General features: G+C 41.9%; 1 protein-coding gene across 2 annotated transcripts in view; it reads left to right on the top strand.

Annotated features, from left to right (window-relative positions):
• RGMB (repulsive guidance molecule BMP co-receptor b) overlaps positions 1 to 22,551 on the top strand; it is a 28,661-nt gene that overhangs the window by 1,786 nt on the left and 4,324 nt on the right. Inside the window, exons 2-4 of one of the 2 annotated variants that reach the window (XM_054032267.1) lie at positions 768 to 828; positions 4,422 to 4,639; positions 9,922 to 10,430. In XM_054032267.1, the coding sequence (XP_053888242.1) occupies positions 824 to 828; positions 4,422 to 4,639; positions 9,922 to 10,430 (732 nt within the window). In that variant the 5' untranslated portion in view covers positions 768 to 823. Of the gene's footprint in view, positions 1 to 736; positions 829 to 4,421; positions 4,640 to 9,921; positions 10,431 to 22,551 lie in introns of both variants that reach the window. The other variant, XM_054032265.1, reaches the window with a different exon arrangement.

The following is a 22,551-nucleotide window of genomic DNA, read 5'->3' as shown; positions in this document are numbered from 1 at the left end:
ATTGCATCTGATAAAATAAACACCTCTTGCTCTACATTGTTTTCAACTGATGTAACCCTGGAGTGTTTCAAGAATACTATATAGGTCTGCAGCACTGGTCTACGTAGTTTTCACTTTTTAGCTGACAACAAGAACAACGAAGGGTCAGTTATTAGCATTTATAGGAAGAAAGGGCACAGGGTCCAGGGGGCATTGATAGGATCCAAAAGCTAGTACGTGTGTGAGAGAGTATTTCTGTATTCCAGACAGTGCTGGGCTTCATTTCAGGAAGCCCTAGAGGAGCCCTAAAGAAGGAAGAAGTGGCTGGTGTGCTTCCTTTTTTGCATTGACAGTTTGATGGCAGCTAAATGCAAACTCAGGCTGCGTTAGGAAAACCGAAGTGTAACCGATGGCAGTAATTGCATTGCTTGGAAGGGGGGCGGGGGAGTCCTAAGCATTTTAGATAGAGATGGCAAAGGTTTTAAAGCTTTCTTGGGAGTTTCTGGCTAATGAGAGGTTAATTTTGTTTCGAAGGGAAACTTGTGCCGGTTTCTTGAGATAAATGGGCAGGAAGAGCATTACCTCCCCGTTTCTGGCAGGCGGTTTCCAAATGCTTTCTGCACCTGCTACTTTCAGGCTTCTTAGTCAGTATTTGCAAAGTCCAGGACCACGTCAATATAGTGTCTAGGTCCAAGCAATGAACGCTTCCTAGGCCTTCCGAAGACGGACATAACGTTTTTAATTATCTAATATACAGGTCCTAATTTGCAAAGTATCCCATCTTCTAGGAGAACAGGATGCAGCGTTGACTCCAGCGATCCGCGCAACACCCTAAAAATTAAATATGATGTAAGTACAAAAATATTTAGAAGTCGATTTATTAAGTACTGATTGCTGATGCTTCTACCTTAGTTACACAGGCAAAGAAAAAATAGTGGGGAATATAATGACGTGTTTTGCAAATTGAAACCCCAGGTTTGATTCCCAACTATTCTTCCTCCACATACACCAATGTAATAAGCAGACCAAGAGGATATTCGTGTTGTATTTCTGGAAACGGAGATTATATCAACAGGGGAACAGTTAAGGCATCACACATACCCTTTTGGAAAATAAACCACAGTTTGTTTAAAATGCAGTAATGCTTCTTGCATGTGGTTGACTTTTACCCAGTTACACGTTCATTTAATTTCTCTTTTTTTGCTGGGTCACTGCTTGTTTTGCTATTGTATCCTTTTTTTCCTCGGGGTAAAAGAAAGCGAGAAAGAAACTTCCCAGCCTTTAAAAAATATGGACTTATTTTCTTGTTTTACACTTTCAATTCACAGCTGGGACCCTCGTTTTGGTGATCTGTACTTTCATGGGTTATAACATTAAATGTAAACCTAAAAAATCCATGCAGACAAATCTGATACTGTTTATAAAAATAAAAAGTTTGGGTGGATTTAAATTAATTAGTAATTAACTTTCATTCTGAAGCCTAGCGCACACTAACGATGACCTTTCCACGCCAATATCAAAGCTAATTTAATATCCTGACACTTCAGACTGGGAACTATCTCGCAGTGTAACTGTAAAAAGTAACATCATCTTCCGCTGGAGGACTGTAGATTTTTATAATACTAAACATGCAAATACTAGGCATCTGAATCTCAGGCTTGACAAAATTTACAATTAAACAATAAAGCACCTCAGATCAAAAATGTAATTTCTCCTTTCAATAAACATAGTTACATTTCATGACCCAAATATTTGGAGTAACTCAAGCGCGCCCTCTATTGTCAAAGAACCGCTCATTGAACAGACCATACGAGCTCAGCGAAAGAATTGGAACAAAACCAGAAGTCCTCATAGGCAAAGCCCCCCACTGACTTTAATGAGAATGTTGCTTTAGCAGGGATTTCAGAATCTGGTTTTAGCCCGATAAATAACTTAAGAAAAAACCTACATTAAAACGGTAACTCAAAAAAGTCAACACAAGCAAGAAAACCAAGTCACTATGAGTTTTCTTGGCGCAGAACTCTGCAGAACTAGCATTCAATGTTTCTTAAATGGGTCACCAAATGGGAGAAGTTAAGGATGTAGTGAAAGATCTATCTTCGAAATTCGTGATTTTTGTCCACTTAAGTCGCATGTTTTGTTGATTTTTTTAACTAAAAAGAAAATCGCAAAGCATAATTGTATATAACATCTGATATCACAATTGCTCCAAAGGCAATGATTAATGTCCGACTTGTGTATAGAACAAGTCATTCCTATGTGCAATACTGGTGCCACTATGATGAAGATGTGGATGTAAAATGCAAGATTTGAATTGTGCCTTAGGGGTAATCAGATTTTTGTCATGGGCACAACTACAGAATATAGCCGTGAGAAAGGACACTGTAAACACATTTAGTTTAATATATAATAAGGCTCGCTTGATAAAAGTTAACTATGGCAGTCTTCGTAATTCATAGCAAATAGACATGGAAAAGTTACCATACTTACACGGTAGTTTGTACAGACATAGCTTTATATATATATAGAGAGAGAGAGAGAGAGAGAAATTGATTAGTCCAAGAAATGACTCAACTTTTTTGTTAATTTCTTTTTTCGTGCTTCCTAATGCCTGTTGTTGGGGTGGAGATATGGGGGGGGGGGAAGTGTATCACCGTGGCCAAACAAATTTCAGTACAACTTAAAGAAAAGGAGGTGAGGGAATTGCTGTAGAGCTGATCACTGCAAACTTCAATCAAACACCCAGGGGTGGTGGAACAATTTTTATAGTGTGGGTGCCGAGAGCTACTGAAATAAACTAAAAACCCTGTATATGGTGGAAACCACTTCAAGTCAGGGCATGTAGCAGAACCCCTAGTTCGAGCACCTATGCAAACATCCTTCATTACATGAGGCCTATTGGATAGACCTGCCAGTTTTTAAAATCATAATTATCATCATTAAAAGCACGAACAATAATTACAAAACTCCCATTTTGTTCGGTATGCTAACTCCTCAAAACAGAGCAGTTCTGGGAGGAAGAGAAAGTGGATTCAAGTGGTAAAGCAATTCATGAAGATTAGATTTCACTTCACACCCCTACCGATAACAAAATTGGACGCTATCAGTCACAACAATTCCCCCCTGTAGTTTGTGTGTATTTCCTCTTCTTCGGTCTCCTTGTCTGAGTTTCCTCTACATAATGAGGGGCCTACTTGAGCGCATAGGAGCCAGTCAGCAGTTCGCCTACAGACTACAGCAACTGCACGCAAATTAGCAGCGTTACAACTGTGAGATTCCTTATACTTAGTCTTAGCGATGTCGCTAAAATCTTAAATTCTCCTAAAATAATCAACATGTTAAAATTCGCCCAGTCTAGAGTAAACTCAAAGTTCACGAATTCGACCTGCTTGTTTAACCACAGCGTGCGGATGCAAGGCGTTTGTCCCCCTCAGGCCCATAAAGTGTTTCGATATTAACTTAAGGATAGAAAGTCACCGGAAACTAGCTACAGCCACGGACAAGAAGGTGAAGTCATTCCCTCGGGCGGAGTCCAAGGCTCCATTGATACCCTCCGCAGCCAATCACAACCCCGGCACCGCTGCGCCTGCATTCAGATTAGGAACTCTGGCAAACCCAACGTTCCAAATCGGAATGCTTGGCGCAGTGGTCCCAGGGATGTGATTAGCTGCTGCGAAGATCAATACATCTGAATCACATGATTTTGGAAGGCATTTCTTAGATGATACAAAGCAGGGCCGGCGAAATTCCTCATTTACAGACTGGACTGAATTTGTATCCGTTGGAAAGCAGCATTTTTCGAGGCAGGGATCCCAGCAAGAAAGGGTTTTGGGGGGAAGAGCACTAGAGTGGCTAAGGGTCTCTCACCGGGAAGAAAGACAGTTGAGAAGCGAAGGGAGGTGCCTCAGCACAAGAAAGCGACCCACGCAAGGCGACAGATCCCAGCACCCGAGCGGGAAACAGGCGGGAAAAAAAGCGCTCTTCGCACTTTTCGCTCCCACAGGGGCTGCCGTGTGCTTCTTGAAGCCACAGCACGAAAACAATAAGCCCAGGAGGCGGAGAAAGCAGGGCGGGGACCCGCCAGCAAATCACCTCAGCCTCCTCCGCAGTCCGCCCAGCTCCCTTCGGGGAGGAGGGGGCTTGGCGGAGGTAGGGTGGGAGGGAAGTGCGGGGCTCCTATGAGACTCGCGTCGGGCTTGTTGGACGGGCTCAGCCAGCCAATGGGAGCCTGGAGGGCGGGGTCGGCGAGTGCGGAGCTGAGATTGATTGGCTGGCCGGGGGAGCCGTGCGGGAGAGGCGCAGGCCGAGCCCGAGAGCTCCGCGCGGCCCGGGGGGCGAGCCTCACTCTTTGTGTTTGTGTCTCTCCCCGCAATGCTGCGCTGCCCGGCTGCGCTCGCTCCCGCTCGGCCTGCTGACGGCCTCTCCCCGCCGTGGGGCTGAAGGAGGAAGAGGAGGAAGCGAGGAGGCCGGCTCGCCTGCTCATGCAGCAGTCCCGTCCCGCCGCCGCCGCCGGAGTCCCGCAGACCTGCATGGACGGGCATGGGGAGAGCAGCACCTTCCTACGCCGCCGGGGCTGAGCAACGCCGCCGCCGCCGGCTGCACCCGCCGCCGCCGGCCGCCCTGTTTCTCCTCTTCAACGTCGGGTTGCTGCTGCGCACAGGTACCGCCGCCGCTGCTTTCCCTGGGCAGTAACGCTCCCTCCCCGCCTGGCCGGGCTGGCAGCCGGGCACGCCCCGTGCCTCGCCAGAGCTCCTGGCCGGGGCGGAGTTCGGATCGGGGGGGCCGTTGTCTGGCTGGCACGTTACTTGTGCCCCCGGGGCCAGCCGTTACTGGGCTAGTCTCTTTGTTTGGGGGACGGGAGTAGCCTTAAACGGGGAGCGAAGCCCCTGCTTGATCGGCTTGTGGAGGAGTCTGACGGCTTCCCCCCAGGACATAAACCTTCGGGAAACCCCCGCTCCCCAACCTGCTTAGTAATCGTTAGGGGGAGGGGAGCTGTCTCCGTTTGGGGAAGGGGGTTTTGTGTGAGCTTTAGACCCACGGGGCTTTATTGCTCACTGCGGTGATGTTTACTGAAAGTCAGGGCTGAGATCAGGTTTCTCTTTCCACCACCGCCTCCTCCGTGGGGGGAGAGAGGGAACCTTGTGCTTTTCTTCTGTTCCCTGCAGCTGGAGTTGGGGGATGGTGGGAGGGGGAAACAAGCTCTTAATGAAATGGCTTTAATTTTCTCTGCCGGTCTAGATTGATTTTTAAAGTTTCTAAAATCGCCCCTTAATACTGATGGTAGTTTCATGGTGTTTTGCCGTTCTCTAGTAAAACTTGATCAGACTGGTTTAGTTTGTTTGGGTCTGTAGGGTTAATGCCCATCAGCTGTGCGCCATCCATCACATTTGTGATGTACAGCTTCCTTCAGGGTTTATGTTTCTTCTAAAATATTTCTTAGGGGAGTTACATTCCTCTGCTGAGAAATGTTCTGATGTGTGGAGTAAGGGAGGAGGAAAAGTAAAGTTCTTCAGGATGGAGGTGGAGTAAAGTTTAAAATGAGTTTTTAACAGGATTATATCCTAAATGTGAAATTGATTATTAAGATATAAAAATGAGATTTTCAGTTGTTAATGGGAAGAAATACGATTTAAAGCTATACATTGATTATAGGTAAGAGACTAACTGCAGCCCATTGCAAGAAGGTGTCATGGAAAAATGCACATTGTTTAAGAGATTCAGAAAAGTAAATGTCACTGAATCTGTCTTTGTTCCCTAAAATACACACTCATATTAATGAATTAAAATAATTCTATGAATTCATTACTGTATTAGGGTTAACAAAACAAAGAAATTAAAGATCAGCCCTAGAGTGACAATCCTTAAGAAGCAGAAATCTGTATTTGAAATCTTCTTCTTTAGATTGAATTCTAAAAACTTTTTATATGTAAAAGAGAACTTGATCTCCCCTCCCCTCCCCCCCCCCCCCCCCCCCCCCGTGTATGTGGAGAAGCTGCTTTAATGATAATATTCAGAAAAAAAATTAGAAAGAAAGCCATGTATGGTGGCTTTTAAATTGTTCCAGCATTATTTTTTTAAATCATTTTAGAGAACGAGGTATACTCTTATCAGATCTCTTCAGGAATGTCTCCTAGAACTATCTTAGTTGGTCTTTGACCACTTGTATCTCTCATTATTTGTGATAAAATTATATTACCTATTTTTAGGTACCTAAATATTTCTGTGCTAGAGTGATGGGCAAAAGTTATATGCCATGTTCATTTGAACTGCCCCTTAGGTGATGCAGAGTGAAAAGCCAGCCATATTCTACTAATAATATTTTAGCAAAAGTCCCAGTCAAATAACTGGAGGCTATGTAGAAGACAGTGATAAAATTCATCTATTTACTAGTCCACCAGTGATTAACTGGTGAAATTTAGCTGAGAAGTTAGTTCTATTTTGTTAAAAGAACTACTTGCTTATCTTAAGAAAAGTTGGAAAATGTAACATTCCAAAAAGCATCTTCATTAAAGTCCATATCGTTTTCAACAAGAAATTTGCTAGAGTGATAGTTTTTCTGTGAAAGAATGTTCTCTTTATCTAGTAATTTTTCCAAAATATCTATAATTTTAGTTGAATTATTCACATGCACAAGTGTTTACAGGACAGCATCCTTCAGATTAATAAAATCACTTGCTTACTGAACCTACTGGCAGTGATGATCCTCTCCGATCAGTGCGTTTGAAATGAAATGGTTTCTGCATATTTCACGGTGCTTAGCCAAGTGTAGTTTGGGCAGACATATGCTTTTATTACTGCTCCCATGTCACTTGCCTCATCACCATTATAGTTTACCTTACATTGATAACACTTCTGTGATGCATGTTCTTATAACAATAAGAATGTATAACGTGTATATTGATACTTTTTAAAATCTGCATTGTCTTGGCATTATGACGAGGTTCACCAATAACAGGCGAAGTGTGCACTGTCATTATAAATTCATGAAGACTGGATATTTCTGGGTGTACGAGAGTTAGAGGCTCATTATGGGTTAGGAGACGAAACTAATAATCCCATTTTCTCTCCCCTCTCTCTTTTGACTATCAGGTAACAAATAGGGCTTGCTTTCTCCCCCACCACCTTGTGTCTGTATGTGTTTTAAGAACACTTTTTAATCAGAATTTTGAAGACCACTAATCCCCGCTCACCTTGAAGCCAAGGATACATCTACACTATAGGGGGGAGTCGATTTAAGATACGCAAATTCAGCTACGTGAATAGCGTAGCTGAATTCGGCGTATCACAGCCGACTTACCCCGCTGTGAGGACAGCGGCAAAATCGACTTCTGCGGCTTTCTGTCGGCGGCGCTTACTCCCACCTCCGCTAGTGGAGTAAGAGCGCCGATTCGGGGATCGATTGTCGCGTCCCAACGGGACGCGATAAATCGATCCCCGAGAGGTCGATTTCTACCTGCCGATTCAGGCGGGTAGTGTAGACCTAGCCCAAGGGAAACAAGGAAAAAGTAAGAATAGGTATAAAGAAGGTTCGATGGGTGGGGAAAGGCTATTTAAAATGGTATCGTATTTTTGCCTTTTCTCCCCCACTCCCCTGAGCATGCACATATTTTCATAATTTATGAAATTATGCTCATATTTTATGATTTTGTAATTTCAAACAAATTTATACACAGCTGAATTTTATAGCTCATAAAAAGAACAAATAGCCAGAACATATTTTTAATGGAAGCTGTTGGTGCTTGGACAGCTAGCTATTGTGTGAAGTCCTAAACTATACATTACTAAGTTCCTTTAACCATAATGGTTGTCTTCAGTTCTTTGCCTCCTTTCCAGTATAAATATGATTTTTAAAACTCTTGTTCCCTGGAGTAGATTTAAAGTAGTGCATGGGTAGTAGTGGGTCAACTCAGGGATTTTCTAGTTTGAATTAGAAGAAACATACCTTTTATTTTTATTTTAACTGTTTAAAACTCTTAATACTATAGGGTTAATATAACTGGAGTGTAGGGTATTTAAACTAACATTGTCAGTTTTTTAATAGGAAATGTATCCAGCTCCACACTCCAGAGTGGGAAGGAAATTTATTTTTTGGTGTAAGGAAGGTGGAATAATATTTCAGATGTTTCTTCTTAAGTTTCCCAAGACGGGAATGTTAGCTTATGGAAAGCTTGAGTGTTCATTAAAAGCATTTTCATCTTGAAAGCACTTATACCTTCCTGCTAAAATTTGGTGGTAGATAGGAGTATCTAAATACTGGATATAAGCCTATAGCTCTTGGTTTTTTAACAAGATGCATAACACAGTATTCAGTAAAAGATTACCAAAACCCGGGTAACCTATAGGATATCAATAAGTATTAATCTAACTTTTCCCCTTCCTTACACCCTTCCCTCCTCCAGGATGTTAGGTGAATAAACAGACACTTTTCACTTGTTTTTTCTAAATCATAGTGTGTTGATTCTTCCTAGATTGTAAATTCTTTAGAGCAGAGATTATGGTCACCGCACTTTAGTATGCTATAGATGACACCAAAATAAAATGGTATGTAGATTACTAAAGTAAGGCACCTAATGTAACATTTTTTTAGATAGATGTATGTGTAGCCCAGTAAGTGTTGCACCAAAGATGTCTCTCTTGAAAGTTGGTTTCCAGTTAGTGGACACAAGGCATTCAGATGGAATACCTATTTGCTTTTCTTGCCCAAGTCCTCTTCACCTGGCATTGAATAGCTGATTAAGTCCCCCACTCAGTGCAATTTTAAAAATAGGTATTATAAGAATGTTCCAGTTTATTGCTTCAAATAAATGTGGTTTGATGTTTTCTGCAGTACAATATGGTGTATATTATATACAGAACCAGGTCTTCTGCTTCTAATTGCAATGAAATCTGTCTGCCTTCATACCTCCTTCAGTACTACATGCAGTTCTTTGTCTTGTTTTCCCCTCCCCCGTGAGTTGTTCTGTGGTAAGTGTTGTGTGCAGAGTAAGGTTGTTAGAATATTCGAAAGCATGATATTAAGGGCTGAGTGGGCAGGGAAAGAGAGGGTTAGGGGAAGCAGTTACTTGCCAGGATTGTAGTTATACTTCCTCTCCAGAAGCCAGGTGACCATGGCACTGTGTGAAACTAGTCTGTTATTTATAAGAACTGAAATGTATGTCTGCCACCTGCATTTCATGATCTGCTTCTGTTTCTCTCCCCATACATGCCCTCCGTATCCCAGGTAATAAGGTGCTATTGCAATGCTTGGTTTCCACAGTTGACAGACCCTTACCTGTAGTTTCAAAATATAGTGTAAAGGGTTTTTCATTTGTATAAAGAAAATGACTGATGAAGCACTAGCTGTGGCAATGCCCAAGAATGAAAGTAAATTGAGTTTTATGGCCTGCATTTTTCCCCTTCTTGAAGAGGGTGTAAATGTGATCTCTGCACCGTGTGGGTCACTTCCTGCAGTAGAAGGCTTAATCTGTACGTTTAACTTTATGGCAAAATCTCCTCTCATCTCAGGAGTATGATTTACCAAAAAACCAAAACCTTTAACTAACTTGTGATGAAAAACATTAGAAGACTGATGGAGATATAGTTATGGACTAAGTGATTAATTTAAGCATGGGTTTGCAATATCATCTTGATATAATATGGAGACGAAACACTGGGTTTGTATTTGGCAGGATATAATGTTGTTTTTAAATCAACTACCTGCCATTGTTTTCATGGAAACTAAGTCTTCTGTGGGTCACTTCAGCCTTTTGGGAGAAGCAATCTATAGTGCTACTTAGTTTTCTAAACTGTTTTCTTTTAAGCAATATGGCAGGAAATTTCCCAGTGAGAGAAATTATCTTCTGAGTAACCTTCAGGTTACTGTCTGTAGTGTTCAGGGGGGAAAAAATGAATTGTTCTCTAAAATGTTTGATCTCTCTCTCTCCCTTTTATTCTTGTACTTAGGTGACTGCCAGCTGCAAACACCATGTCGAATCCAGAAGTGCACCACAGACTTTGTGTCATTAACTTCGCATCTAAACTCTGCTCTTGATGGCTTTGATTTGGAGTTCTGCAAAGCCCTGCGGGCGTATTCTGCCTGCACCTATCGCAATTCCAAAGTCTGTCGTGGAAACCTAGTTTACCATTCTGCTGTGCTAGGGATCAGCGACCTCATGAGCCAGAGAAACTGCTCCAAGGATGGGCCAACATCTTCTACTAACCCTGAAGTTACCCATGACCCCTGTAATTACAGTGGCCGCATAGGAGCCAGAGAACTTCGGGGAGGGGAGCAAACCCCTCCTACTTACCTCTTTTGTGGTTTGTTTGGTGATCCTCACCTTAGGACTTTTAAGGATCACTTTCAGACATGCAAAGTGGAAGGTGCCTGGCCTCTCATAGACAATAACTACTTATCAGTGCAAGTGACGAATGTGCCTCTGGTGCCAGGATCCAGTGCTACTGCTACAAATAAGGTATGGATTGTTCTCTCTTTTCTCTCTTGCCCACCACTCCCCTCAGTGTTAAGTGGAATTTGAAGATCAAAAGTACAACGCAGACTAAACCATTTAATACTCCTACTTTTAGACTTATGGGGTCGAGGTGTTTTGTGCAGTAGCTTCTTGATGCATGGATGACCGGGCTTTGCTCCAGAAAGCCCCTCTAAGCAAAAGGGCCATTTATTTAGTTTTTTAGTGGAGGAACCACTCACCTCCTCAAAAATGTTTGAGATCCGAGATTAACACTTAAAGTAGCCATGGGTGAAACTGGATGTAAATTGCAATTCTTTTGAGGTGTAGGCGGGGGTGACTGTACTAGCTGCTTTGAGTTAATCTACAAAACTGCCAGGTATGAAAGAGTCGTGGGACAGTACTGTCCCACCCCCCAAAGACTGGTGCAAATGGAAAGGTACAAAGGAATAGAGAGCTCTGAGCTGAGACGGAGGAGGAAAAGGGGCTATAGAGTACATTTGAAAGGAGGAAGATGCGGAAAATGCAGCGGTCTTAAGAGAGACCAAATGGTAACTGAAATGGCCCAATGAATTCCATGAAAATGCAAGGAGCAGCACTTCGAAAATCTCACTTATCGGAACTTTATTACAAGGGACCCTTAAGATTGCTGTTGCTAAAAGTGGTGGAGTGGTATGGGGAAATGTCAGTTTCATTTTTGTTGATGGTGCATGCCCTGACCCCCATCTCAAAAAGGGTGCTTACCAGTAACAGAAGAAAACTGAAAGGGAAACCAAGTGAAAAGGCAGCAAGCAGGTGTGTGTCCAGGGAGGGATTGGCATGGCCATGTTCGATGTTGTTCTTAAATCATTCAAGGCAGCATAGGAGCAAAAATATCCTTGTGTATCTTTTTAACTACAGAGTAAACTGTTTAAAGGGAGGGTGGTAGCTTTTTTTCTGATATCTTTAGAAATTAATAATGGGGGGGGGGGAAGCAAGCTGACTGTGTGCCTTTAATAGCACAGTGGTTCCTAATGGAAATGACATACAATGGTGGTATGATAGCCATTTAAGGCACAAACTGGGGGAAAGTACCTTAATGTTTAAGCTCTGCTTATCCTGCCCATATACCACCACCCATAGTCTAGTCTTGGGGTGTTCTCTTTGCAGTCGTTAGGTATAGAACTAGATCAGGATCTGCAAATTTAACCCCAAGGCAGCTATGCCGTAATTATAATAAATGAAGAGCAGCCTTGTTGTTCAGTTCTGTGATGGCATCCAATGTTGACACTAATACAGGTGAGATGAAATCTCTGGGTTGGACAGTAGTGGAGTTATGTAAGAGGAACCAGTACTGGACTGACAACTTATCCCAGGTTCTGAATTTTTAGTGATGAACCCTCATGTAGAAGCACAATCTGCATGCCCAAATAAACCTTGAAAGATGCATACTTTCCATAATCTGCTTCTCAAAATAGACTTGTAACTTTTTTTAAAGAAAATGCTTACTGAAGCGGATTCCTTCAAGACACTTTAACATAGGAATACAAGAAGGGAAAATATTCAATAGAATACAAAATACCTTTTCATACCAAGTTTTGCTAGGCAGCTGTAGAAAACATCCTTGCAACAGGGAGGTTCTCTCGGTTGGGATGGAAGAAGGCGAGAACACCTAGGTGTGTATACAGCTGTGTGTATATTCCAGGTGAAGTTCTGTGTTAAGATAACAAATGTGGAAGTCATGTGAGAGGGTAAATCTCAGTAACATGCTGGGGTAGAGGAACTTGTTCATTTCTAAGCATATGGTTCTTGTATTACTTCCAGTGTAAAGCTATATAAGCAGTATTCTCCTCCTGCCCCCTAAGTCCTTTGGAGGAGTGCTGTTTGACGCTTTCTCTTTATAATAAGTATGTTAATGTTAAAATCTGACCTAAGAATTCACCTCAGCACCCACAGGGATGTTAAATATGCAGAAGCAGTTAATAAGGGGGCTGCAAGAAGGCGTTCATTTTAAAATGTTTGAAAGTGGTTTATTGGCACCAGTGATAGATGCTGTGCAATACTTGAGGTTTTTCTTTCTTTGCCAGGCAATCAAATTTTTATCAGAACACCTCTTTTTGTGGGAGTTGAAGGCTGTTACCTACTGCACTGGAAGCATTGCAAGATGTATGTTGTGAACTAATGCATCTTTCTGAGCCCTTGATTTCTTTACGAAGCACAGACTCCTATGAGTGAAAGAAAAGGCCTCTTAAGTTATCTTGTCAGTGCAGGATTGATCCCTACAATATATTTTCTATTAGCTTGTTCCATCTAGTTTCCAGTTTCCCTTTTGGGGGAGGGATAGCTCAGTGGTTTGAGCATTGGCCTGCTAAACCCAGGCTTGTGAATTCAATCCTTGAGGGGGTCATTTAGGAAACTGGGGTAAAAATCTGTCTGGGGATTGGTCCTGCTTTGAGCAGGGGGTTGGACTAGATGACCTCCTGAGGTCCCTTCCAATCCTGATATTCTATGATATTCTCTATGAAGGAGCTTCTTCCATTTTGTGGCAGAATTTACTCTCATCATAGTGGATATTACTTAGTTTAATTTTAAAACTAATTACTGGTGTTGCTGATTACTTAGATTTAAAAAATTCACTTTGAATCTAACTTTTCACTACTTAGACTGTTTGTTTGCTGCATTTCTCTCAGCTTAGAGCATTAAAATAAGCTAGTCAGTTTCTCATCAGCCTTACTTTCAAGACCGCATATGCTAGCAGTCATGCAGTGTTTTGGATTGCAAACAGTCCAGAGGAATGTTGTGGGTTTTTAATAAGGAGAGATTCTTTTTCTCTATTGGCTTTCAGTTTTGCAAAAGCTTGTTTTCAACAACATTCTGAAGTTTGGATCAAATGCCAGCTGATAATGAACCGCTTGACCCATTCCAGGGGGAAACCAATGAAAAGGGGAAATGGATGCTCACCTTGCAGTTTCCTCTGCATGCTTTTCTCGAGAGGGGAGCGGTTTGGAGCATTACATAGGATTAGGATGGATCTAGGGCGATGATTGGTCCATTTGATAGATTCTACCTGTACTCCCCCTTGGTAGCATGGCTCCCTCAAGAGCCATACAGTTACTGGTTGTGTCTACTTACCCTACTTTCCTGCCACCTTGACAGGCAGGTAGAGGGACATGTGACTTGATGAGCCAGCGCTAGCTTACAGATTTATTTTGGGAAATCTCCCTGCAGTTTAGGTGATCATGGCATGTATAACGCTTTGCCTCCTCTTTTTCCCTTCCCCCAAACCCTAACTGCAACAGAGGGAGAAAGAACCTGCTGGGGTGGCATCCTTTTGCCACTTTTAATTTAGGGGGACTCCCCCTGCTTTTCTCGCCCCTCACTTCTCCTCTGTGGTATGAATAAAAGAAAGTATGGGGCTCACTGTTCCTGTCATTCCTTACATGAAGGCTATTTCCCAAGGGTGGAAGGAGTGTGCTTATACACTTAGTGCTGTTGGCAGTTTCAGTTTTGTAGGTGTCTTACATATTATTGCTTTTCATGATGCAGACAGCAAGGAAACCTTTTTCTTCAGAATTAACTAAATTAAAGGCATTGCATAGTCTGTAGCCAAGATGGGAATAGCTGGGACTTGTAACTTTGCTTTCTTTCATACCTAGTCTTTATTTATACTGTGACCATCAGTGTGGGAACCCAGTGCCTTTCAGATGGAGGAGGGAGGATAGTCCCGTGGGCTAGGGTACTAGCCTAGGACTCAAAGACTTGGACTCAAGACCCTTTTTCACTATGGACTTCCTGTGTGACCTTGGGCACATCACTTAGCCGCTCTGTAGCTTTGTTCCCCGTTGGTAAAATGTGTATAAATAGTACTTCCCTCCCTCAGAAAGGGCAGGGAGCATAAATATATTAAAGATTGCGGGAGCCTTATAAGTACCTTGAAGGAAGACTCTACTCTTTTATAGTGATTTTTTTTTTTTTATTCTATGGGAGGAAATGTTTACTTACCACATCCTTTCAGTGAGTGGTCTAGATGCCAGTAATGCATTTACTCTCTTCTCACCAATACTTTGTCTCCAAGCCCCTCTGATTAGCAGAAGAGAATGATGTAGTGTAGAAGCACAGTTCCATCTGTGCTCCTACATGGGAAACTTTTTTCTGATGTAGCAGTGATTAGGAACTGACAAGGACTGTTCTCTATAGTTTGGATGGGTGGGGAGGGGAAGGCTAGTGGTAGAGAAGGGGAGGAGAATTGATAGTGGGAGAACACAGAGCTTTTACTACAGTAGGCACAGTTAAAAGCCTTAGGTGATTGCAAATACAAAGAATCTCGATCAGTTGCTTTAGAAGTGTAGTGAAACATTGATAAGTTAAGTGGTCTGTCTTCTTGCTAAAATCCTTTCATATATTTTGCAGTCTGGCTTCTGTTTTGCAGGAAGAGCTTTCATTGTACTGAACTTGCTCTGCTACTCCCTTTGAATAATTAACTGGAATGAGAACATTCTATTGTCATTCTAAGGACCATGAGATTGTCAGCCATGTAAAATAATACTGACCTTTATATGCTTTTTGCAGTGGTGCTAGTGTCTGAAGTCAGGACGAACTCAGTTTTAATTTTCAGAAAGGGCAAAACTTCACTCTGTAGAGTGAAATATCTAGAAGGAGTAAAGTGTGTTGGAGCTGATAACTCCAGCTTGATCTTGTGTAATTGCCAACGAAGCAAATCCCTTTAAGAGGGAAAATAGTGTGCAAACTAAGGGTTAAAAATGAAGGGTCTGAGACATCCTGCCTGTGCAAGTAATTAGAGCAGTCAGGCATGCAAACTGGGTAGTAACCTGGGCAAATGGCTTGTTAGGCACCAAACATTCATTTGTGTGTGCACTTAGCTAACTCTCACAGGCAGTCACCAGAGCAACTTTCATACAGACCTGGGCCTCAGACTTTTGGAAAGGTTTTTGTTAATTTACTTAAGATCAAGAGCTCCATCCTGAATGAAAAGAAGTTCCCATGTATGTTTATGCTAAAATGAACATGCTGGCTCTTTAAAATCTAACTGAATCCTTGTTTGTGAAGGGTCAGACTGGCAGCTCTGCTTGAGACTGAAGTCATCTGTTTACCTTCAAACAGGTAAAGCACAGGCTTTGCAGTGAAAGGTTCTTTCTTTCTAGTACCCTCTCAAATGTGCTTCAACCTAAACCTAGAAGAGCCACCTCTAGTGTCGAATGAGCAGAGATTATTCGGTCTTTTTTTTTTTCTTTTTGGTTATTTGTCTTTGCGGACGGGGAGGGAGGGATATCTAGGGAGAAAATGTATTGGTGAGTTCCCAGCTCCCACACTGTCACTTCCTTAGGAGTGGAAGGGTATTGTCCTGGATCCCTGTTTGAGGGACCCCGGTCTTTCCTTTCAGCTATGGTAATTAAGCGACTGCTAGCTCACAGCATGGAGTGTGAGCAAGAAAGCCGTTAAAAATGAATGTCTAACTTCTTGAAGGCCCCATAGAAGTCCATATTAAGGATCAGTTTGAGAAGGTGTGTGGCAAAAGCACGAAGTTATGGGAGAAGCAGGCAGATATGGTACCGAGGCTGACTTTGTAAGCAGGAGCAGAAGCAAAAGTGAATCTTTCATTGTGCTAAGAGCAGTTGCAAAATTCTCAGTGTTGCATGTTTCCTTGCCAATTATTGTATATAGCATAGAAAAATGGAATTTCACAAGGAAGGAACATCTCATACTTAGAGTTAGCAGTGAGGTCAAGATATCTCGTCACCAAACTTACTGAGTACTTCTGTCAACATTATCAGCCTTCAGGGTTTCCCTTACTAAATGGCGTTTCTTGTCTTTTCCCTCACTGAGCTCTGCTTTATTACTGTTCATGAATATTGTGCTCCTTGCATCATTTCTATTTCTGAGGGGATAAAACTGAAGCATTTGTTGTTGAGGATGTGTGGAAAGTGCACAAAGAACAGTATTTTTTTCAAAAAGACATGGGTGGGGGGTAGAAAAGGTAGGTCAGTCTAACTTGGAGTCTTCTAACCTTGACCATGTTACTTGATTTTGCTTAATAATGCTTTAGAACATAAAACTGATGTACTGGGTTACATCAGTAGTTCGTCTAGCTCAGTGTCCTGTCTCGACATTGGCCGTTACCAGAGCTTCAGGGGGAGTGTACCAAGCAGGGCAGCTTTCTTGGCCTCCTGTCTTCTGGTAGTGAGAACTCCCTGGACATGGAAGCTATAAAAACCTTTGAATCTGTTAACCCAAGTTATCTAGTTTCATGAGGTCCTTCGCTGAAATTCTAGTTCTGTAACTTCTTAAACCAGTGTTTGGTGAATTACCCCAGTGCATTAATAGGACTACATTTCTCTTCACACATTGCTCCTACCCCCCATGTCTCTTTTCATGGGCTGGAAAAGCAGCATCCTAAATCAAGATACTGCATTTCCTTCCAAAGATGCCAATAGATCACGCACTTCAAACTGCAGATTTAAACACTAATGATAAATCCTAATTCCAAGATGCAAGAAGCACAGATAGTGTTTTCTGCTGATTCAAACTGCATACTCAGCAGTCTGTCTGACTACAGAGCCTTTGCTAAGATATATAGATACCTCAGGTAGATAGAACTGTTTCTGGATCACATTTATTTGTATGCCATCACTTGCCAAAGGGAACTCTCTAGTAAAGTGTACAGTATTCCTTATGGCACAAGGGTGATGCTGCTTTCATGTTTTAAATATAAATTTAAAATGCCTGCACCTTATGCAATTATTCTAAGTTTCTTATTGCTGTAGCCTTTGTTCTTCCACATGTGTAACTTCTTGTTACATATCTGAAATCCACTTGTAAGCCCTTCAAGGCAAGGGATCCCGTGGCTTCATTTGTGATGGCAGGCATCTATTAATTCTTGTATTACAGTAGCATCTGCAGGCCTCAGTTGAATTTCGAGCCAGTAGTAGTAGGCTGCATGCAAAGGTGTACAATCCCTGCCTCCAAGAGCTAATGGTTTAAATTGGCAAAGGGTGGGATGGGAACAGGCACAGAAAGATTAAGTGACTTGTCCAAGTCACAGGAGGTCCATGGCAAAACTGGCAATAGAGCTTGGTCTCATGGCTCCCTCCGTGATTTTTAATTCTGTAAAATAATACTTAGTTTGGACTATTCTGTAGCAATATCTACATTCAAAATGAAGGGGTTTTGGCCTGATCCCATACAGCCTGTACAGGCAAAAACTTTGACTTCTGTAGGGGTTTTGCCTGCAGTAGCCATAGAAGATTGGGCCCTTAATGTTGCATTCTGATATGGGAGCTGGGTTGTACTTAATCTGTCTTCCTTGTTCTTGTGGGTGGGGACGATCACAGGGGATGAAATATTGAAATTGAATGAGCAGAGCCAGAGAGTTGGAGGTGGGGGGAGGGAGAAATGTTTAACAAAGGCATTGATGTTTTAAATGCACAGCAATACAATCCATCAATAATAAATGGTGTGGTATAGTGCAAATGTGCCAAATTGAGTTATTGCAGCATATGGATTAGTTTATAGAAACAAGTAAGCAATACAGATGGTGTGTTGAGGTTCACTCTTTCAGAGACTAAAAAGTTTCAAAGGACACCAGGTAGAAGAGTGTGCGTGGTTTTGTGTATACGAAATGTGCTGTTTCTATAACTCCTAAAGAGGAGAGGTGAAGGGAAGATCTGATGTTCTCAGTGATGAGATAGCAGATATGTAACATATTAGTCACATTGTGTAATGCACTCCTGGAAGGTGTTGTGATATTTTGGTAATGAGAGAGGTATAAGAATCTATATACAATAGAAAACCAGATATTAGGGGGAGAGAGGAAATGACTAGGAATTCCATGGAGGTGGCAAACAGACATAGTAAAGGAAGGAGGTGGGTGTTTAAATGTTGGTACTTGCAGTCTTGATAATGTTCTCTTTTTAAGAGGAAAAACAGGAATTAATATAAGCCTGTGAATACTACCTGTTAGTAAAAAAAGTCTTTCTTAACACTTGTTTGGGCTAATAGTTTGCATGTCTCTTATGCACAATGGAGGAGATGATACAATACAAGCTGCAAAACCTCATGTATAAAGTAACATTTTTGCATTTGGTAATGCAAGCTGAGGAGCTAACTGCACTAAAGTTAAGATATTAAAAAAAAGCCAAGGTTCCAGCAGCAATGCTAGCTCACTCATGTTGCACATACTATTTGTTTTACAATCTGCTATGAACATTTCCCCCCTCACACCCACACAAATTGGCTAAATTCTGCTCCCCCCATGTGCATAACTCCCTTTTCAAATTAATGTGACTTTAATTTATGAATCTGAGAAGAGAATTTAGTACGTTTAACGTGGCTGAGTCTGGGTCCTTAAGGAAGGGGAGCTCTTCAGTTATCTTTTGGGTTGAAAATGTAACTACAAAATGAGTTACTGCATTGAATTTCCCTGGTAGTTGTCATATGAGTGAAACAGTCTCTTTGCTTCCCTGTGGTGTTGCAGTTACTAGTACTTAAGAACATTTGAAGGCTGAATGCAAGAGAGTTAAAGTAAAGCCTAATAAGGAGCTGCAGTACTGGTAATCTTATTAAAATCTCTCCCTCTTGAAGGGGGAAGATTAAAATGTTAGCTCCTTGTTCCAGTTGTGGAAAATTCAAGTGTGCACAGCTGTGGAACTCTGCAATGAAATAGCAGCACCAAACCACTCCAACTAAACTCAGATTCTAGTACCGTAGTTGCATTATGGAGCTCATCTGGACTAGGATTAAAAGTATTTTTAAAACGTGTTGGCTGAAATGTTTTAGCTAACATGGATAAAAAGGTATATACTTTTATAAATAAGCCCATGGAGAAGCAGTAGCTGCTCTGTATTTGAGAACCCATAGAATCTTCCTGTATTTACTAGCAGCTTGGGAAAGTTCCACCTTCAAAAACTCAGCTCTTTGTGAGGTTTTTATGCAGAAGAATTTGTTTTTAAAATATATATTTTTTTTGTGTTCAGCAAACTGAAAGTGGAGAGGATTTTGCTCATTCCAGAAACACATTTGTCTTTCATATGAGATCAAGCAGTGGAAAGTTTCGGCCCAAAACATTGAGTAGAAATTTACAATTTTTGTACATAGCCTTTATGTAACTGAGGCTGGTTTAGAGTGTGAATAGGAAGTGTTATTTTTGGGGTGGTTCATACTAATAATTGCAGTAACTTTTGAGAGCGCCACACATGCCCAGAGCACTTGGTTGGCAGACTGACTTTGCTTTATGAAAGTAAAAAGAACAGGAGTACTTGTGGCACCTTAGAGACTAACAAATTTATTAGAGCATAGGCTTTCGTGGACTACAGCGTATGCATCTGAAGAAGTGGGCTGTAGTCCACGAAAGCTTATGCTCTAATAAATTTGTTAGTCTCTAAGGTGCCACAAGTACTCCTGTTCTTTTTACGGATACAACTAACACGGCTGCTACTCTGAAACCTGTCTTTATGAAAGTGTTTCCTTCATACAGATGCAAATGCATTAAGGTACTTCCGGCACTTGGAATTCCTTTTTGGCTTTTTATTTTTCCTGGGTTTTGAACGCTGTTATAGATCAACAGCTGTGTGTGGGAGTTACTTGTGTTGAATCAAGTGTTATATGTGCACACAGTAACAAATGGCAAACTTAGATGCAAAAATTTTGAAATGATAAATATCCAACTGTTTTTTAAATACAGTTTGATGCAGCAGAGGTGCGGAAGGGAGGGATTTAGGGTGAAATTCACCTCTTCCCACCCCACCCCCCCAAAAATGGCCAGGAATGGAGAAGTCTACAGGTGAGGGTTACAGAGAGAATCAAGAGAGAGGAAGTTGGGTAAGGAGTATTAAATCCACCACAACCCTACAGATCTCCCTTTTCACTATTGGACTTTGTGGACTGGACTGGATGTTGCAGCCTCTCCTTGCCACCACAAGTGGGTATTCTAGCCAGTGCTTAATTTGTAAAGAGAGGTCTGGGGCGCAAGCCATTTTTTTCATTCATAACTGATGCAGGAAGCTCAGCGGTGCTGGGGCTATGAACTGCCAAGCCTAGAGATGCCGGAGCTTAGCGGTGGCAAGCGCTGGCACAAATTAAACACTGCTTCTAGCCCACTGTATCCCTAAGTGTGAAGCCTGGCACATTCCAGTGGTCTTCTCTTTGCTAGCCAATTTGGGGACATTGTGGAGACCTCACAGAGTACATACCCTGCCCTTCCATAGCTTTTCAGCTTGTGCTCCTTGGGCAAAACCATTGCAGGGCTGCAGTGGGGTGGAGGCCTTTCTCTCCCTATGCATGAGATTTACCCCGATGAAGAAAGCAGAGTCCTAGTGAGAGCAGTTGGTGACTGTTTCTTATTTCTGTTGTAGCTTGCCAGAAGCAGAGTAGAAATGTTTGTTTCCTTCTGTCATATCCAGATTTCCTCATGGTCTTCAAGCAGTGAAAGTGTCCCTCTGCACAAGCAGGACCAACTGATTGAAATTTCGGTTTGAGAAACTAGAGACAAATTACTCAGCGCTTAGAGAAGCATTAAGTCAGTCATGGAGCCTATTGATTGGGAATTAGTGTGGGTGGTTATATGGAAAAGCAGGTTCTGTGTGGTGTCATTAAAGCCATCTGATCTATTAACCTCAGACTCAGGTGCTGAGCAGTCTTGCACAGAATTTTCCTTCAGCTGGGAGATAAATCATTCTTTTCTTGCAGAGTGTCACGAATGGGCCTAAAGAACACTACCATTGCTGTGCCATTTGTGTCCAGCGCCATTAATTAATCTGTTTTGCAGTCCTGTGTTAAAGCAGCTTTGTGGAAGCTTCATTTATTGAGGCACAGGGATCAGAGGCACTGCAAATTACTCATGAGACAATGTGCAGGATATCTTCCTTCTGGGCTGCTGGACTGAACTAAACATAAAAGATTGGAAGTAAAGTGGAATGGTGGGCTCACTACCCTAGACAAAAGCAATGACTGTCTAAGGGGGGTAAGTAATTGGTATATTGTCTGGATTTTGAACAAAATCCTTCTATCTCAGCTGTGGCTCAGGCATATGAATTTCACAGATTGCTTGACTACAGCTGGTCCCAAGCTTGCTGTATAACTTGATTAAAGCAAAGAAAAATCGTTGGAAAATTCCAATCAGACTGTACCAGTGGGAACATGTGGAACTAAAATAGTGAGTGCTCTGTCTGTATGTGTGAGAATGTAATGCTAACTAACTGGGGCAGATGAAACATTAAAACTAAGTATTGTGTGTTTGAAGAAACAACAAGGAGTCTGGTGGCACCTTAAAGACTAACCGATTTATTTGGGCATAAGCTTTCGTGGGTAAAAACGTCTCTTCTTTGGATGTGTTTGAAGAGGGTTTGGACTGAGGAGAGGAGGTGATAGTAAGGGAAATCATCACTTTCATTTACTAATAGCAAGAAGGGCACACAGTTAATGTTTAATCTTCCTCCTCCTAGAAGGGAGAGATGGTGTTCCGATTCCCTGTAATCCAGCTGTTTATGAGCCTTAACTCTTGTATTTCCAAGCTGAGAGGTAAGAAACAAAAGCTGCTGTGCCCTAGTGTGGTGGCTAACTGAAACTAAAACATTCAAGGGCTGCTAGAAACTGAAGACATTCATAGGGCTGGAAATGTTCACGAACACATTTTGGAGTACTTTAAATCTCTTGGCAATGTACTTAAAATTGCTTTGCAGTTTGTCATTTTTCTCTTGTTTTATGATGTGTATATAGTTTGTCAAGTGTGAACATACAGATACAGAAATAAGCAGTATTTTAATATTTTTAAAAAACCCTAGCTTGTTCAAGTCAGTATTTCCTCTCCTCTTCACTGTTGGAAGGAAGCTGCAGACATGCCATTTGTTTAAATAAAAATAAGATACCTCTACAGAGCTCTAGGGACCCTAACAAATAATGTAACAATATAACCTGCTTGCTTCCCCTGTGAAGACTGGAGGATCTGATTTCTATTGCGTGTGGACTTTAAATAACAAACATTTAAGATTTAAGAGGCCATTCGTTAGCATCATAAAAAGGTACAAACTTCCAGTGCAAGCCACCTCTTAAAGCAGGGATCGGCAACCTTTGGCCCGCATCCCACCAGGGTAAGCCCCTGGCGGCTGGGCCGGTTTGTTTACCTGCCGCATCCGCA

The sequence above is a fragment of the Malaclemys terrapin genome, chromosome 6, assembly GCF_027887155.1.
Source record: "Malaclemys terrapin pileata isolate rMalTer1 chromosome 6, rMalTer1.hap1, whole genome shotgun sequence".
Classification (NCBI taxonomy): Eukaryota; Metazoa; Chordata; order Testudines; family Emydidae; genus Malaclemys; species Malaclemys terrapin.
This window is presented reverse-complemented; position numbering and strand designations above follow the sequence as displayed.